We start from the raw sequence: 19,832 nt of genomic DNA, 5'->3' as shown, positions 1-19,832 counted from the left end.
TACAGAGGAAAATCTGCTTTGTAGTTCTCAAAGCTTCTTTAAAATATGTATAGGTATTTATGTACACACACAAAAAATTTGAATTCCTTTCTAACAGCTTCTTTCATTGATCAAAAAGTTTTGTGACTGTAAATGGCTTGATATTTGTAGGAACATGTGAGTCACATTATGGCCAGTTAGCCCCATGGTATTTATTTTTGTTGACTATTACTGCTGAAAACTGTACCTAACAGTGGTTGAAGCAATTCTAAGTTTAGGTAAAGCCATCAGTGAAATGATATCCTTTTCTGAAAAAACCTACTAAAAAAAAAAACCCCAACAAAACCCTATTTGTGTTTCTAAAATTTCCACAAATCTACCATCTTCCTAAAGCAATGGATATCATGCCTAGTTTTGAGCAGACGTCAGAAATGAGCTACCTGCTTTAGTACCCTTTATCTGTATAAAGTGAGGCTGTTGTCTTTCAGACTTCTATTAAATGCTTTCAAATTTGTATGAACTAGGTAGGGAGGCTTCATACTGTGATTTCCATCATTTAAATGTGAGGAAGAATGTTTTACTCTTCCATTGGGTATTAACCAAATGTGAAAAAAGCTAGCCAAGCACAGGGAGTATCTGCACAGGTGCAGTAAAGGGAAGTTCATGCTCCCTTGGAGGGAGCTTTCTTCCAGTGAAGTCCAGAAACAGCGTGTGTTCTGGGGATGTGGGAGTTCAGTGGGTTTCTTCAATCAAAAGAAACGTTTGCAGTACAAACAACTGGAGGGAGTATGGGGTCCACAAGGACTGAGTTGCAGAAAGGTGGGTTGCATAGGCTTCTGCAGCTGGTCAGGCAGATACCACAAGAGGCCTCTTAGATTTTGAGATAAGTAGCTTGAGGGGAGTTCTTATTATGTTCCTTTTGTCTTTTAGTCCTGTAACTGTTTAGTTAATTGTTTTGAAAAATTTAAACCATCCATTTTATTCTGTATTGAGTTGAGGGTAACTTAAGTGTCACAACATTGTTCTTTGGAGTTTGCTGCTTCATTTGGTTACCGTTGTGGTTGCCTGATTTGGTTGTAGCATGTGCTGCTGGATTCCTTTTGGAAAAGCAAAGCCACCATATCTCATCTCCCAGCTTCTGTCCCTGAAGATACCAAGGAGTTATACGAGTAGAGGATATGCCTCACTTCTTACAGACTTTGCTTCCAGGCTGGAATTTTCTGATTTGCCCTGAGGGAAGTCCTTCATGTGGATCCTCTGGTGCCTTAGGAGAGCTCAGCCTGCAGCTTTTCCCTTTTCTAGGGGCACTAGGAGGTTCTGGCAGTTGGTCTTGGATGCTACTGAATGCTTGTGTGCTTGCACAGAGTGTAAAATTGATATTAATTTAATTGACATTAATTTAAACTTAATTATGTTAAATTAAACCAAATTGTATCTCAACCTTTTCTTATTCAGCCGCTTCTCTGGCTGAAAGAGAGTGAATGGATTTTAAAGCCTGAAATTGCTCTGGTGATGACAAGTATGGTACATCCACACTTTATCCCCCAAAATATTGGCTGCAGGAGGGAACTAAGGTAAGGTAGAAAAATAAATGACCTCATACTCTCACTTATGCCTTCCTGCTTAAAGATCAGAGCAACAAGGACTCAGCAAGCTACCACACTATTGATTAAATCTAATGCAAAGCAATTATAGGCTAAGGCATGCAGCCATGACTCAATAGTTGGAGAAGTTGTTCCACTTGGCTTGCATCACTGGCTGGGTTTATGGCACTGACTGTGCAGTGCTGGGGCCTTTTTTCAGCAGGTGTATATGAGAGGCAAAGAGCTGTGCAATGTTGTCTTTGTAAGATGTAGTTTGACATACAGACAGATAAGAGCCAAGATGTGGAAGCAGGGGTGACTAGAAATAACACTACTTGACTGCTTTCACTTGGTATGTGAACCAAGGAAGAAAGCTGAGAACCCTGTTAGTATGCAAACCATGTTGCAGGTTATCTGCATTCCTTGAAGAGAGGTAACAGCTGCTGTGCAGCTTGGCACTGGCACCTTCTATATTTATCATCTCTGGAGATTTTAATTACTGTGCTGGTGATGCACCTACTAAGCTGACACAGTCAGGTGATCTATGACATCCTTAGAATGCCTCAAGATGCTGCAGATATAAAAATTCATGGACCTTTCTTCAACCTTACTGTGAATATCAGAAGCAAAATGTCTCTCCCTGCTCTCAGCACCTTAGTCAAGCAGAGAATAAGACCTGAGTCATCTTACTGGCTGGGTCATAAACCAGCAGATACTCAGAGCAGATGAAGAGCTGGGTGAAGAGCTGGAAAGGAGTGCTTGGCTGTGGGACCAGTGGACTGGTATGAAAAAGTGTGAAATATGAAAAGCTTGTTAAGAACCAGGAATGCTTTATTTTGTAATCATATCCTTTGACTACCTTATTTTACTATTGATTCAATCTGGTTGAAATATGATGGGCAGATTGAGGAAGCAGATGGTGCAAACTGGACATGACTGTGACATAATCTGGAGTAACTATGTGCTGGAGTTGCTAGTGGGAGAGTCTGCAGGTTGTCTATGCCTATAGTGCTGAAATAGGGTAGGAGTGTTAGTAGTGTTCACTTGTAGGAACTGGCAGGGTGCTGATGTTACCTTCTGAAGGCACACTGTTCCCAACAAGTCTGAACACACTTAAAGTATGATGTATCTTTTCACTTTCCATCTATGCTTGCTGCTGTCTTGGATGTCTAGCAGAGCTTTTTACCCCTCCCAGACTTTAATTACAACTGTGAAACACATATGCCTTTTTCCCTATGTAACTACTGGCCAAATCACTTAAAAGCTACTAATGTGAGATTGCTCTGAGTTTGAGGAAGAGTGCATCCTGCTGCTATGGCAATAGAATATGTTCTGGAATACCTAAGGATGTGAAGATACAGTGTTTATTTTACTGTAACTGGTTCTGCCACCCAAATGTGGGAACAGAAAGGAAGGAGCAAACATCTCAAGTCTTATAAAACATCTAGGGGTCTTGAATTCTTAGTAGAAGAGTGACACAGCAACACACTCTAAGCAAGTCTTTCTCCTCTTCCCCTGCTGCCCTTCCTCCTGTCAAGAACATAAAGCAAAACCCTAGAGTCTTGCCTAGTTTTTACAAAAACTGCATTATAGGAGCAGAATCAGATTTGCAGTGGTGTTGAAAATGGAAATAGTTGTTGGTATTACTTGGTCCATGTTTGATGCAGATAGCTTTTTTGCTCACCAAGGTGATAATAGAAGGAAAAGAGGTTCACTGCATCACAAAACAGGGGACATGTAAGGTTGTAATGAGGTCCTTATTCTCTTGGTGAATCTATGTTTAAAAATAATCAACTAGTGTCAGTGTCATAACCTGTGGTGGTCTAAGCTCACACACAAGACAGGATTTGAGTACAGGTTATAAAGTTTATTGATCTGCTGGGGTATTCTGAAGAATGGCTTTGACTATAGGTTAACTACAGGAAAAGATCTGTATACAGAAATTAGAGGTCAAATAAATACTGCCTCTGTTCTTTAATCTTTTCTTGCCTAAAGTAGGATAAAGAACTAATCAAAAGTAATTCTTGCACATTTTGGCTGTATATGCTCTGAACTTGGGGGAAAAAATGGAGATAGTAGGCTGATGGGAGGAGGTTCTGTTTCAATTATTTTCATGAACTATATACTTCTAACTCAGCTCAACTGAGAGAGAATAAAGTTTCTTTAAACCTTTTTATCTTGTTAGATCCAACTGTAACAATGCAAGATGCCAGTCAGTCGAATGCAAACTCTTTGACTAAGATGCAAGCTGGACTTAATGAATCATCTCCTGGTAAATGTTTTATTTCAACACACCTAAAGCTATAATACTTTTTCATAGTGATACTAAGTTACCCTGTAGAGTTTACATTTTCATACTAAAGTCTTTTGAAATAAGATTGTGACTTTTCAGGAGGAACGGAAGTAAATATATTATCTAGGTCTTAAAGCCACTGCAAGAGCTTAAGTGTCATAAGCATCTCAACTGTGGAAAAAGCTGTCCAACTGCCAGTTGCGTGATCTGTTGCCTCTATGTGTATATGCCATGAAAGCAGGCAGTGACCCTGGAGGTGGGACAGTCCTCAAACTAGAACCATTGCAGGAGGTTCTGTTCTATCACTGATAATTTTTCATGTGAGGACTCCTCGTTATGCTTTTGTATTAGTGAGAGGTATAATAATGCCCTTGCATCACTGTGCCTCCTAGATTTATTTGTCTATTTTTAAATAATTAATTCTGTTGTCCCCACACTTCATTCTTCATATTTTGGACCTTAATTGTGGTTTTGATAGGGAGCAAAGAATAAGTTCCAGGCAGGAGAGGAAACCAATGATTGTTGATTCCACCTCTTCTTTCTCCATAAAGATCAGAGAAGTAGGAATTCAGCAGTGTACCAGAGCTCATGTTGATTAGTGCAAATCAATCATGGGCTAAGTTACATTTATACATGAACTCAAGCAAGTTTTGATAAGTTAATCCATCTGCGGTTTTGTCATTGGAGATGATAATGCTATTTACCTGCTGTTCATCTTCACAGCTCTTTAGCAGAATGTGTGTGAGAACTAGAGGGAGTGCAATAGCTAATAGATTCAATAACTCTTTCCATACATAAACACATACACACATATATGTGGATCCTATTAGTGTGCAAGACATTCTAAAGGTTGTCTAGTTTTTTGTGTATAGATAACAACTACCATATGAACTGGCACTGGTGTTTTCCAAATGCATCATCATGAGGGATTTCAGTAACAAACCACGTAATGCATGTACTAGACTGATACAAACTCGGGTGATCCACAACAACCTTGTCATACTGTCAAGGTGTTCGCACACAGGGACTCAGGAAGATTCCTGAGAACTCTTTCAGCCTTCATGTGTTATTTCAGGGGTAAGCACTTGGACTAGTTTGTTTCTTCATCAGGCAGAGATGAAGGCTTGCTTGTGCTCTTGCCTAGAGGAACAGGACTACTTGTCCAGTGGTAGGAGACAGCATTACAATTTTTTTTCTTAAAAGGGTGTTTTGGACTAGTAGTTGAGATTGACAATAGTCTACTGTCAACAACCACCAAATGAACTAGCCTGAAGCTCTGTTCTTCTGCATTGTCCACCGTAATATACAGGTTTATTGTTACTTAAACTGGTTGAAGCAAGAGGGAAGGTATGAAAGGGCAGATGGAACAAGCCAGGTAAAAGGCTGATTGCCTATGGCATAGGATTCCTTGTGTTGTGAGCTGACATGTTGATCAAGAAACACTGCTTTACGGAACAGGCCAGCAACTTGGAAGGCATGTAGTACCTCTGCTTACATTTACTCAGAGACCTTTAGGTGTAAACCACTAGCAGGGAACTCCTTCACCACAGCCAGATTCTCTCAACTGTAGCTGAGGCAAGTGTTTTAAGAACTTTGAGGTAAAGTTCAGTATTTTATGCAGGAAAAGAAAAGGAGCAATTCTGAGAAGATCTAGGCTTTCAGATACTATTTCTATGGCACAGTGATCAACTCTGCCACCCAGTGCTTCTCTCGGTGAGAGAGAGAACTGTAGCCCAGTTTTCTGTTTCCCAACTGTGAGTGGAAACCTTTTCGGTCCATGGACAGGAGAGATAATGAAGCCCCTTTCCTTCTACAAAACCTAGAATAACTTTCTCCTAGAATACTCTATGATTAGGCAGATTTGATCTGTAACTACTGTTTATATATTTCTGAAAAGCATTATAAAATAGCTGACAACAAAATATTCTGCAAGCATGTAAAACGTAGTGTACTTTTTCTACCATAGGGTTGGGGGGGAATGTATTTATTGTTTCACCACTAAATTAAAAGAAAATTAATTTTTCTAACAGGTTTGTTTTTTCACCTTTCGGAATCCAGGACAACCACACGAACTGTAAACTGGCAAACTGAGGGGAGCCCTTCAAATCGTTTGTCACTTGGACATAATGTATCTATACCTGGTAAAAGCAATCATGTCTTCTACTTAAATTGTTAAATTTCACTTACCCTGAGGTTCTAACTTGGTATTTTTTAATCAAGTGGTTATGGAGGTTTTATATTAATTAATAATTACCAAGACAAACTGTTTGTTTAAAATTGCACAGAACGTAACTATGGAAACTGAAAAAATGAAAATTGCTATAACTGTATTGAATTGAGTTTTACTTTAAGCATAATTTCTAATGTCTTCTCCCACAGTGTGCTTCAGTTTACTAGGGACTTCTATGCTGATAGTACAATACTAATGAAACAATTATGTGTGTAGCTGTGGAAGGGTGATGCTTCCTTAGCTGGGCTGCATCTGTTGAGGCTGTAGCTTACTAATTCGCTTTCTTGCTCTGTTCTTGAAATGCACACAGCATGAGAACAAGTATAGTGGTGGGAACAGACTGTTCATGCTTACAGTTGCCTGCCTGATAGCTGTATCAAGCTTTGTAGAACTTTATAAAGGTCATCTGTGAATAGCCCTACAGAAAGGGGATTTTGCTGGCAATATTAAACCTTTTAAATGTAGTTTTTCCCTCACAGAAGGAAAGGAGTATATTTTAGTCAGGCAGATGATCGTCAATATTGATATTCTTTGTGTGTGAAAGGGTGTTCCCTGCAGTATATCAGGAGCTTTGTGGAGCAGTGAGGGACCATGTTCTGGTGGAGCAGAGGGTGTTCTTGCCTTTGCATTCATGAGAGCTGTATCTAGGTTAGATAGTCTACCTCTGGCTTTCTGGCTGTGTTGTTAAATTGTGGCTTTGGGAATGGCAGTGTCCCATCCTTCTGGTTTTTCTGTTTCTCTAAAACTTACTGCTTTTTCAAGCTCTACTTAAATGCTATTGTAGTCCTATACAGTTCTAGGACCCACCTGTAATCTATAGGTGACTCTTTGAATCAGACTGTGAAACAGATAGTTATGACCTCTTTAGAGTATTGACATTCACAATTACGACATTATGTTAGAGCTAGAAACCATCTTCTAAAATGGCATAATTACTATAACAGTGAGGACACAACACTGATGCTTTAAGATTCTGGCTGTAGACACACAAGGTATATGGAATGATCTCCATAGTAGCCAGCATTTGGCAAAGTCTTTTTTTCCTAAGATTACTATAAGAAACAATTGCAATACTGTACTGACACTCTGCTGTATGATCACCTTTATAGGATTGTAACATATCACTTTACTTCCCCCACAACCTTGTTAGGTCCAGACCTTATCACACAAGAGTTCAAGCAGGCAACCAAAGAGAATGTGTCTAATGTCACTTTTGTGGAGTATGAGGTAATCCTACCCGGTGAGTGTGTTACTTTCTCTTCCAGTTATGTAATACCTATGATTATGCACAATCTTTTGTATGAGTTGTAGAAGTACATAGGATGGCAATGTTTTGATAAAGTTAAGATGCTCACAGTGAGCATGCGATCAGCTCAGTAAAACAAAAGATGAGCAAGTTTGTTGCACTATTGAGTATTGTGTTCTAATAACTATTTTGCAATGGAGAATGAGATTCTTACTTTTTAATTCAAATCACAAGTAAAACCAACTCATAGCTATGTTCCCCCCAAATCAATTCAAGTGACAATTTCTTTGCACTAGTGAATCCGCTTGGAGAGTGGAGGTAACCTAGGGTACTTGTTAACCAGCAGGTGTTAGTCAACTTTGCAGCATTACAGGAGTTGAAGCATGGAGAAAAGGCAAGATAAGCCTCTTTCCTAAAGTAGATGAAGTTCCCAGTTGCCAAATAATCACTTATAACTACTTTCTTGGACAACTGGAAAAACTGATCTAGTTGAAATCTCTCTCAATTGGAGGAGATCAGTTAGAAATACTTTGCAAAGTACTGGTATGATATTTTAAGGACATAATTGCACAGCATTTATGCTGTATTTTCTTCCAGTGGGAAACTTAAGGTAGTGTTTATTTCTTGTTCTGGTATGTGTACTTTTGGTATAGAGATGCCCCAGATATCAGTCTTGCTAGTGGTTATCTTCAACACCATAGGATTTTCATGTTCCTGTCATTTAAAGTGTGGACTTATTTTTAAAATAATCTCAAAAGGTACAGATTCTATTTTTGGCCAGTGTAATTAATCTGACAGTGAAACTTTTGCTACTGTGAAATCAATTCCATTTGTAAAATTACTTTGATCATAAACAACCTCAGCAAGGTGAGTTATGCTCGTGTATTGAGTGTAATGGCTATAATAAATGAGTTGCAGTAAGGACTTTGTTCTGCTATGAAAGACTGAGGTGTTGCACCTTTAACTCCAATTCAACAGATCTGTAATATTTTGGCTGGGACTTGGAGTTCTGGGCATGCTGTTCTGCAGGCTGTAAAAGTCTCTGCCAGACCCAGTGAAGTTCAAATATTCTGTGGGAGTATCTGGTTCTTCCACTTCAGCCAGACTTTGCTGCCTCTTAGGTATTACTTGCATCACTAAGTCAGTGTGCTGTACCTTAAAACTTCCTTTTCTTTCAGAAAGAATTTGAGCTGTGAAATACAGCTCTGTTTTTTTGACTATCAAGTACTACAGGCTAGGTCTAGGATTGAGGTGAGACCTGGAATAAATTTCCATGGAGTAATCAGATGACTAACCACAGTTGTATCTAGAAAGTGTGAAAGAAAAGGCCAATGTCAGTGCTGATGGGTACAAAGTCAGAGGTTTTCTTTATAAAAGGCTGTTTTTATGGATCAGAGAAAATGCCTGCTGTTGAAACCTACTTTTTGGATACACTTATGCTTATGGAGCTTGTTAAAAGCAAAGAAGTGTGACTTTTTTCTGCTGTATTGGAATGTTTTCACACTATGATTCTACTGGCTTGCCACTAGGAAGGCAAAGGCAACCATAAATGGCTTCGAAGATTATTTGGTTTCAAGTTGAGTAGCTGTAGCATGAAAGGCCAGATACAACAATGTTAAGGTGGTGGATTTTATTGACAACTCCTCTAGCAACACAACATTACCTGTGATCTCTCAGTATCATAAAAATCTGCAACCGGCTAACACCTGGCTGCTTATAGTTATTTACAAGTGTAACTCTTCTTGATATTATTAATACAACTTTTTATATATTTACTAATATTTTAAATCCAATAAATCCTGTTTTTTTAATACCAAATGTGAAGTCAAAAAGGAAGTTTAGACTGGGAGCAGATATTGTTTCCTGTGGTGAAAGCCAAGTAATGTATTTTGGTTTGGGTTAAATTATGTAGAAGCCTAAGTCTATCTTGCTTTCAGTGAAATGTTTCTGTTTTAGAGCCCTCTAAGAAGTTTGCCTACAGAATGGAGTGACTGTCATTTTTTTTAATGGATGTGTGTTGACTCAGTTATGGCTTAAGAAAATTACTGTCAAACACTGATTGTCTGATTTTGCAGGTTTTTTTTACCCTGGAAAGTATAACAGCAGTGCACTATATCCACCTGTAATCCAGCGTATGTAAAACACAATCTTTGAATCTCTTGTTCTCCCAGAATGAAGTATGTTTTTAACAAACAATTTTTAAACTTTGCAGGTGTTTCTGGTACTTCCGTGGAAAAAAATATCACTTTGGACAGTGCGACTAGAATTGAACTTTCATGCAGATTGGACAATAAATATTCTCATTTGAAAAGTCTTCAAGTGACTTGGAAGAGAGGAAATGAAACCATCAGACATATCAATAAAACTGAAAACAGCTGGAGCATCCAGTAAGTAGCAGTCTTCAGTTTGACTTGCAGGTTCTAATGAGTTATCACATGCATATATGCTGCCCAATACTAGTCATCTATGTATTAGAAAGGAGCCAAATGTAGTAATTAATATATGTTCATAATCGAGATATTGAAAGTGCAGGAATGGAGAAAGGTTGCAGTTACTGTGAGCCTGGAGGAAGAGCTCCTGTTTTTCCTCTAGTGCTGGAAAAAGAAGGGTTCTTCAAGAAAAGAATATAGAATAAGAACACAGTTCTTTGAGGTCCAGTAATTCTTTTCAGTAAGTGAAGTAGTAATCTCAGTCTGAGACTGCTAAAATACCTCCATTTCTTTTTCCACTCCCCCATTTTCCACATTCTCTTTTCCATCTCAGTGCTGCTTTACAGAAGTTTGAAAGGCATCAATGGCCAGTTTTTTTTACTTCATAATTAGCAAAAGAGAGAAGAAATTAGCTTTATAGTAAAGATGTTTTGGATTGTTTTAAAGGTTTCATTAACTCTTTCAAACCTCTGCAGAGACTCAAGAACTGTAGAAAATTTTCTTGAATTGATATAATTTACTGTTGGACTGTGAATAATCTGTGAATGGGCTAACTTTAACCAGCTAGTCTCCAGTTGATTTCTGTATATCTTTGGCTTCAACATCAATAGTATTTATATAAAATTTCTGTGATAGAAAATGTGACAAGAATGTACTGTCACTCTTCTGCTCCATAAACACAAACACAACCATGTAAATCTTCTTCAAAGTGCCTGTGAAATGTGTAGTTTGCCAGCTGAGAAGATGCTGACTTCATTAGATGGCAGCTCTTTAAAATGGTTCTGTGTTGAAGCTATGCCAGTCAGTCAAAACACTTAATCTCTGCTGAAGTCCTACATAGGATATGCTATATAGTTCACCTGGTGAACCCATGTCTAGTTAGGTAACCTGTAGATGCTACTGCTTAAAGAAGTTTGGCCTTCTGTGAGCAACAAGGGTGAAAATTACATGTATGTTCCAGGTGTGCTTGTGCTCTTCTGTTCTCTTAATGTCATGCTGTTTCCACATTGCAGTAAACATGAATCCTAATGTTTCCATGATACATGTTCTCTGCTCCACTTCTAATCTGTGCCAACTTCTTTAGAGTGTTAATTAGCAGTCACTGATAGTTGTAGGACAAAAGAAAACACAAGCAAAAAAGCAAATTGGTGAAACTTTTTTTTGAAGATTGAGGATCTTGGATAACAGTAAGCTGGGAAGTTACAGTTGTACTCTGAAAGGTGAAGAAGAAATCAGCGCTGTGTTTCATTTACAAGGTAACTGTATTTAATTTTGATATATTTAATTTCTTTTAATTTCTTTTAAATTTTGCTTCACCTGACCGTTGAAATCCTCTATTAATATAGTTTCTGGATAGTATGGAAATTGCAGCTTCATTTGATAAGCAGTGACTAATATGGTCAAGCTAAGTGAGAATCACTATCAAAGGCATTTCTATAGTATAGAGGGAAGAATAATTTTGAACCAAAACCAAAAGCCTTTTTAACAAAATTTGCTAACAACCAAAAGAGCATATAAACCTACTTTTTTTTCCTAACTGAGTAACTGATTTCCCCTTCCCTCTCCATCCCTACAGCAGGAGTGAATACTCATCACTCTGGAGGGCTGGAGGAAATGATGGTGTCTCAGTTAAATTCTTCAAAAAGCAGAGCCAATGATGTGAAAATTTGGCCTGAGATTTGGTGTTATAAGAGGAGCAATGATTGGCAGAATGGAGGCAGGTTTCTGAACAAATTCAGTTGTATTTCTGAAACACCAAATTATTGCTTTAGTGCATCTTTCTATATAATAAGAGCACTTATATTAAAAGTTAGTGTGCTTCATTGAGCAGTATGAGTGCCCTTTCTTCTGTTTTGTATTCTCTTCTCCAATAATGTTGGCCCTGACAGTAATGGGCAAAATCCAGTTGAATGGAAGATGTGAAAATGAAAGAAATACAAGCTGCTGAGAACCATCATCTCTAATGAGAGCTATTCCCTTCTCTATTCTCACCATCCAAATTTTGAAGAGCAAGGCAAGCATTTGATCTGAGAGCGCCACAGACTGATGCATCAGAAAGATTATCCCTGAACACAGGCTCCTAAGAACCTTAACTCTTCAAATAACTGCTGTAGACTCAGCTGAACTAACCAGCAGGGTTTTGTAATTCTCAGTGCTGCAAGCTGCCTTTGTTCAGTGGGATAGCTGGTCATATGACTTGAGGAAACTCTCATGAATGTTCAAATCTTGAATAGCAATGTTGATATCTGCTTTCAAACTTTCAGCCAGGGGAGACTAGCTTGCAATACTCAAAAAAAGACAAAATTGTAGTTTATTCAGACCTTTTGATTTCTAAAAATATTTCTGTTGTCAACATGTGCATAAGGTTTAGCTGAATGGCTACCCAAATCTTTTTACATCACAAAAAGCCAAAGGAGACCTTTTTCTTTTGAAAGTATACAATAACTATTTCAGTAAGGACAGGAATGACTCAGTAGGGAAGTCATCTTTTCCAGAGCAGTGCATAGGACTGGTTGATTTATTACACGAAGATGGGAGAATTGCTTCACAATGGTTGAATGCTGCCACTTCAGATGCCATAAAAAAGTACTGGCTTGACACTTCTTAAGATTAATGCAACAGTGAAGGAAATGGGAGAGGAGTCCTTGAATCTTCCAGTCAATAATGCAGAGAGAACAAATTTTGAACTGAAAGATGAGTAATGTGTTGGTATAGACTCAGTGGCTAAAGTCATCACTGCTGTAACTAACTGTAATAGCTTTTCCACTAGGCAGTTTGGCATTATTGGATGTGTTACCTCCCCTTCCCCCCATCCTGGCTTGGCATGACCCTGCAGATTTTGAGGAGTTAAGCTTTTACCCAGGTCTGCAGAAAACAATAAGAGATGCTTATTGTTCAGATTATTAAACATGGAGACCATTCATGGGTATTTTAAAATAGTGTAAATTGTAATAGCTATATTAAAGGGTAGAATAGATTAACTTGTGTTTGCCCTTTGTTAAGGGACCCTTAAGCAGCTGTACAAGCACATGCACTATGAAGCAACTCTGGTCTTTAAACCAGTGTGGAAATCTCACTGGTATAACTGCTGGTGCAATCACCTGTCTTCATCTCTTCGACAGTTTGTGTTTTCTGTGCAGCAGCAGTGTTTTGTCACCAAATTCTGGGTGATGCACTTGCAAAAATACCTAGGACAAAGCATATTATTTCCTCGCATGTATTCAAGCAATAACCACTCTGTTACAGAGCCAGATCCCTGAACTCATGATGGATAGTCATGTCCTTAATTGTGGCTAATGATGTCACATGTATTGCTGGTATGCCTATAGCTGTGCTTTGCCACTGATCAGCATGGCTAAGTCTTTTGGGCTACCACATAAAACATGACGTACTGGGTATAAGGGGTTTCTATTTGTTTTCATATGTTCCATTCTTTCTTCCCAACCTGCTTTTTTTCTTCTATAAATTGCAAAGAAGGTGGCAATAGTTAGTAGTAAAGTTGTCCCTTTTACTGACAGCAGTGAAGATGTTCTGCCACTAGTCTTTAGAAGTACAGTGTTTAATGATTAAAACAAATACATACGGAGTGAGAAGACTTCACTAGTAATGAGGCTGGATTGATGTATGGTGCAGCAAATTCTGCGGTTGTAAGCAGTCTTATTAACAAATTGGTTTCATACATATTTCTGGAATGGGAATTTTCAAGTTTGAATACTTAGGAGAAGTGAACTTTTCAGGAAAATTTAATTTGTGCTCAGCCAATCATGAAGGGACTGGAACAAGAACAATCTTAGTTTATACCAAATTGTTCCATCAAAACTCCTGAAAGCAAATTCTTGGTCTGTTTAGTCTAGTGTGACCGATATCATTTAAAAGGTGTACTGGATCTCTACAAGATGGAGTGATGAAACGTGGAGTAAAATTTTATTTTAAATGGATCTGAGGAAAACATGCTGGTAAACATCCTAATAAAGACAGGAAGAAGGGAGAGGGGGAAATATATGCTCTAGCATGCTACATTTGCTGAGCTTTAACTATCTGTGGAATGCCTCAGTATATTCAACAGCCTTTTTTGGGCTTTTGCTCTTGGAAGGTTGTGGGGTATCTGCAGTTATAATGGCTGGAACAAGTAGCTCTAAACTGATGTCTTATTTCTTGTGTTTGTTTTCTGTCCTTAGCAAGGCTGGACCAAAAGTCCTTTTTATTGGCATGCACCCAAAAGTCATTACTTCAGCTTGGAAAATGTTTGTAACTACAAAACTCCCTCAATCTGCAGTTTTGTCTTAATTACAAACAAAAGATCTCGGCACAACTTCCTAGAGACTATTATGTGGTAGCGTTATGGCTGGAATAAACTTCTATCAGTTTTTGCAGATTGAGTGAAATTGCAGGAAAAAATAGTATGTTTGTTTAGTGTACTAAACTGAAGCATGTAGCTCACAGCTGTCAAGGAAGGGAAAGAAATGGGCAAGGGTAGAAATCAGTCTGATTGTCACTTGGTTTTCAATATTAATTGGCAACTTTTAAGGTTGTACAGCAACTGAGAACAGGGTTCCTGTAGTCTTCTGCACAAATTCTGTATATAGAATATCAGCCTGAAATAACTCTTCATTTACATCATGTCATGAATGATAGACTGGTCTGTCCTTTTTTTTTGAGGGAAAAGGAGGTGAATGGGCTACTACAAATACATATTTAGATATATTTAATCTTGTAATAAAAAAAATTTAAACTTCTAGCTGTCACCTGATGAACTTTTTCCTACTTTTTCTTAGTACCGAAAATTAAAGGAAAAGAAAAACCCATAGTCAGTTATGAAGGAGATACAGCTGTAATGATTTGTAAAAGTTTTGGCTATACTCCCATTGGTTGGACCTGGTACATGACCAATGGAAGTGAACAGGTAAGGCTTCCATCTGTTGGCCAAGCAAAACAATGTGGCAAAAAAACCAAGTACGGACAGTTTGTGAAGTATAATGACTTTTCACTGTAGGGTCTACAAATTGCATTTTCATTAAAGTTAATGTAAATCTCTGTACATGGAAAAAAGTCTGATGTTTAGAAATATTCATTCAAATTCATTTAGAAGTATTCATTCAAAACTACAGGGATGTAGTTTTTGTTCTGGCTTGTATGATGTTTCTTTTCCAAAAAGTCCCTGCCATACTCTTACAGCCCAGACAAGAGTAAAACAAATCAGGAGAGTCTTGAGATACTTGCTATTACTGTCTTAAGATGGTTATATTGCTCAAAATCTAACTACTTGATACCCCAAAAAATCTTATAGCAGGACAATCTTTTAAAGACAAGTAAGATATTGGAGGCTTGAGGGAGAACAGGAGCATGTCCCTTTTCTTCCTGTTCCTCCAGGTACAAGTAATTCTGTATTTCCAAGCCCACATGACTTCTCTAGGGCACTGGAGCTGAAGCAGGTCATCCTGTGGTGGAGCCTGCTGTGACACTTGATTCTGAAGCAGCTGAAATCTCTTCTCCCTTCAGCTCTTGCCTTAAAGGCTGTGAGGAAAAATACTGTTCAGCAGTTTCCCTCCTTCACATACCCACCTTTTGGGATCCCTCTTAGCCTTGGAAGCATAGTCACTTTGTTCTAGCCCTTTTCTGGAGGAAGCACTCTCAACTGAGAGGAGGTAAATAGGTATGTCTCCTCTACACTGCTGGAGAGTAGCACTGACTTGTAAGACTATCAACGTATTTCCCAGTGAAGCAGCATTCCCAGTTCAACTTCCTTGAATGTGTATGCTTTGTGCTGTGGTGAAAACTGGATGTTAGATCCTGACACACGAGGCTGCCTTTGTCAGTGGAGAGTTAATAGAATCAAGAGTACCTTTCATCTGATCTTAAATAGACTAAAACAGGTCAGAGAACTTGCTCACTAGAAGTGCATATTTTCCCTCATTGGAACCAGGGTAGCCAGCTAAAAGAAATCCTTCCCTTGGAGGTGGACTAAACATGCTTCACAAATGCCACTTATTAACTCATTTTACATCTCTCTTATCTATTGATAATACAAATAATTAGATTAAACACTTTCTCATTGCATTAATGAGACTTGTATTTTTTGTTTTCAGATTGCCATTAATGACTCTCTGCTGGCAGACAAGTATGTAATTAATAGAATATCTGCCAATGTAACCCATCTGAAGATACTGAAGCTCACCGAGGAAGATGATGGTGTATATTGGTGTGAAGCTGCTTTTGAATTAGGAAAAAGTAGAGGAAAGCTGAAGCTTAAAGTTCTGTCCCTCATGGTGCCTCTCAAACCCTTTCTAGCAATTGTGGCTGAAGTTGTTATTTTAGTAACTATTGTTTTCCTTTATGAGATACATTCAAAAAAGAAAGAGAAATGTGCAGGTAAGTCTTTTAGTCTTTTCTAGCTTTCCATTGAAATTGCAACCAAAGGTAGAAAGGTATGACCCATAGCATTTCATATACAAAGTTCAGCGTGATTTTTCACGTGTATTTCTGATATAATGCTTTCTTCTAGAACACTGCATTATTTTAGATTTTTAAATCTCTTCGGTGAGTCTCGAATTCATCAGTTAAAGTGCTTTCAATAAGCAATACTCTCCCTTTAGGGGTTTGATACAGTGCTTGGTTTTTTCCTTACAAGACAAAAGAATTTAGAGGCTATACTTTTTTGGGAGTGCTTAGGAATAGAAGGAACTGTTAGTAGTATTGACAGGAGAAACTTCTGTAAAGAAATTGAGTAAGAAGAAATGCATTGAATTGTCCCTTTGTACTCTGCACTGGTGAGGCCACATCTCAAATACTGTGTCCAGTTTTGGGCCCCTCACTACAAGAAGGACATTGAGCTGCTGGAGCATGCCCAGAGAAGGGCAACAAAGCTAGCGAAGGGCCTGGAGCACAAGTCTTACGAGGAGTGGCTGGGGTTGTTGTCTGGAGAAAAGGAGGCTGAGGGGAGACCTTATTACCATCTACAACTACCTGAAAGGAGGTTGTAGCAAGGTGGGGGTTGGTCTCTTCTCCCCGGTAACTAGCGACAGGACAAGACGAAACGGTCTCAAGTTGCGCCAGGGGAGGTTCAGGTTGGATATTAGGAAGAACTTCTTCACTGTTAGAGTTGTTAGGCATTGGAATGGGCTCCCCAGGGAGGTGGTGGACTCACCATCCCTGGAGGTGTTAAGAAAAAAAACACCAAAAAACCCCACAAAAAAACGTTTAGATGTGGCGCTTCAAGATATGGTTTAGTGGGCATGGTGGCATTGAGTATACAGTTGGACTTGATGATTTTTGAGGTCTCTTCCAACCATAAAGATTCTATGATTCTGTTAAATCAGAATGCACTAATGTTGGTTGCTCAACCTAAGGCACAGATAGGTGAACTGAACTAAATGTGCAAGATGAAAGAGAAGTGATATATATCTGAAATCTATGTATATATGTGTCTATGTATTATATATTTTTCTGTATTTAATACATATGTTATGTAATCTATACAATATATATGTATTAAAATCAGATTAATGGAACTTGATCAAAGTAAGATTTTTGACAAATTTGCAGGTAATTCCTTTCAGTAAAGGAAAAAGATAATTTGAGTTAGAAATTTAAGAAAAGTAATAAAATTAAATAATTAGTTTTTGTATAGACATGGAGTAAATAATATAATTAAACAGAACATTTCTAGTGTTTGTTGAATTGAGACCTTATATAATCCTTTTTCTGTTATGCAGAAGATGAAAAAGAATTTGACCAAGTTGAGCAACTGTAAGTAAAGAAATTTTATACTATAGTTCAATATTTGCTCTTTTGCATACTACAGTGTGTTTATAAAGTTGTACCATGTTGCTTACCAAATTGGTAAGGGTTAATGATGAATGTGAAGTACAGTTTATTCCTTTGCTTAAGACTTCCTAATTTCAGAGTGTGCAGAATGCTGTTTTCTACCAGGCACTTAATTTTGGTCTTTGGAAGAGAATTCAGTTTTGTAAGAGTCCTTATAAACTCATTCCAAAAGGCTATACCTATAAGGGAAATCATTTTCAGGTGGAAATTTCACAAAAGAGGCTTTGAAATTTTTTCTCATTTTAATTGTCCATATTAACATACATTTTTCTTGCTTGCATGTGGCCGAAGCCCTAACTGTCCTAGGCAATCCTGTAGTTGCTTCGGTGTTGGGAGCTGGCACTGCTGGCTGTTCTGGTGGTAATTCCAGCTTCTCTGGAAGGGTGTCTACTGTGCTGATGGCTTGGCTCCCTGGGCACAGAACAGCTGTGCTACTGGATCCAAAGGAGCAGTTGTTGGCACTTCTGTTCCTGTTCTGCTGTTTGAGGGTTGGTGCTCCCATGCTGGCTCCCCACTCCTTAGGATGATGCATTTCTAAAGGCTTACTGGCTAAAATAAGGTGTACTTCTCTCCCTCTCTTCATCCTTTGAAGACCAGTCACTTTGTTTGGTCTGTTAACTTTCCTTTTGTTTTAAGATGCAGCCTAGCACTTCCTCTTCTTAGATGTGTCCAGTTTTCTTCCCCTCAGTCCCTTCTCTCCTATGTTTATCTCCCTTTTCTGTCCTTCTGAGTAGCACTGTCTTTCCCTTTTTGAATTTCTTGCTACAGTGACCTTGTTTCCCCATCTTGTATTCACTTTCCCATTCCTTTTTGCAGTGCTAGCTGAAAACATATTTTAGTGCTTTTCCCTTTATCTAAACAGCTTTAAAGCTGTAATTCAATTATACTGTGAGGTGGGGATATGTCTCTGGGAATATAGTATGCTATTATACTGCTGAGTGTTTGGGGATATGTCTTGGGTTGAAAACTGAATAATTGCCCCTGTTGCACAGCCCTGCTTCTTAGAAACGTGCTGAAACTGTATTACAATAGGATTGTAACACAGTATAGTGTGTTAATGTTTTCATACTTGATGAGATGTGGGATGTGGATTTGATCAGCTGCTTAATCTTTACTTTGGAGTTTTATCTTAGATAACCACATGAGGAAAAGTCTATTAAACCATGTACTACTTGCCTGATTTTAATAACTGAAAGTTATTTCAACTACTGGCTGTTTAGAAGATAGATCTGTGTAGCAGAGAATGGCTCCAAAGGAACTTTCCTGGTTTGTTATGTCAAGTGATGACTAATATTCAGCTTAACTCGGTTGATGAGGCTATAATTAAAATGTCACACCCAACAACATATTAGGTAGGAAGCTAGTGATTCAGAAACAGATATCTTTTTTTAGCAAGACAATTGTTAATTTAAGTCTTGATTGTGACCAACACCAGATAGCTAGTTTTAGGTGCTCCAGAAGGAGCAGTCATATGACTATTTCAGCCCATGTTCTGAGGATGTTGAGCTGTATATTGCCTGTATATTATTTGAGCACTGACTTTATATACAAATTCTATACACTGAATGAAATGATAGTAAAGCAGTCACTTCTGGGAATACTGTAACTGTTATAAATTCTGCCCAGAACTTTATGGGATTTTTGAGGGGGATTGAGTTGAGCCTTTACTACTTGGCTGAAAGACTTCAAGAGTCAGTATTTTGGTTAAAATTTTTAAATCTTTTTTCTTAACGTCACATACTAAAAGAGACAAAATCAAATAAATTTTAGATGTACTCTGATTGGATTGTGGGACTGGAATGACTGCTCATCCTATACTTAAAAGTTGAGTTTTGGAATTTAACTCTTTCTTACAGTAAATCAGAAGAAAGCAATGGTCTGGAAAACAGTAGTGCTAGGCACAGAAAAATTTGATCTCATTCCTAAAAAGGTAAGTAAGAGATGAAACAGAGACCAGAGTTTATTTTTCTCTTGAGCAGCCTAACATGAGAACAAAGAAATCCATTGTGCCATCCCAATTGTTTTTTTTGATGTGGGAACAACATAATATTAGAACCATTGCTTAGATAAAACAATACATAGTCATTCATGATGTAATATCAGCAAGAAAGTCAGTCTGAAAATTTTAGTTCAATGCTGTCATCACTGTGCTTTAGTAGTTCTGTTCACTCATGCAATCCTTAAAATAGGACCCAGATTAATGTCCTTAACCGCTTGGTTCCTGATCACAAAACATTTCTGTGAATGC

General features: G+C 38.1%; 1 protein-coding gene across 1 annotated transcript; it reads left to right on the top strand.

Moving 5' to 3' along the window:
* The first annotated feature begins 767 nt into the window (after positions 1-767).
* EMB (embigin) lies at positions 768-19,498 on the top strand. Its single transcript, XM_009695448.1, has 10 exons — positions 768-798; positions 3,748-3,834; positions 5,886-5,996; positions 7,236-7,325; positions 9,544-9,718; positions 10,928-11,016; positions 14,536-14,663; positions 15,847-16,129; positions 17,473-17,506; positions 19,441-19,498. Exons 1-10 carry the CDS (start codon positions 768-770, stop codon positions 19,496-19,498), a joined length of 1,086 nt encoding a protein of 361 aa, XP_009693750.1.
* Positions 19,499-19,832: the final 334 nt, after the last annotated feature.

The sequence above is a fragment of the Cariama cristata genome, unplaced genomic scaffold, assembly GCF_000690535.1.
Source record: "Cariama cristata isolate BGI_N322 unplaced genomic scaffold, ASM69053v1 scaffold44842, whole genome shotgun sequence".
In the NCBI taxonomy this organism is placed as follows: Eukaryota; Metazoa; Chordata; class Aves; order Cariamiformes; family Cariamidae; genus Cariama; species Cariama cristata.
The sequence above is the reverse complement of the archived record's forward strand: the minus strand, read 5'-3'. Positions and strand labels throughout refer to the sequence as shown.

Excerpts from the sequence above, each read along its gene's own strand:
- EMB (XM_009695448.1), top strand. The coding sequence starts at position 768 with ATGGGGTCCACAAGGACTGAGTTGCAGAAAG. Across the intron at positions 11,017-14,535 it reads CGCTGTGTTTCATTTACAAG|TACCGAAAATTAAAGGAAAA; the intron begins GTAACTGTATTT and ends ACTTTTTCTTAG. Across the intron at positions 14,664-15,846 it reads TGACCAATGGAAGTGAACAG|ATTGCCATTAATGACTCTCT; the intron begins GTAAGGCTTCCA and ends TTTTGTTTTCAG.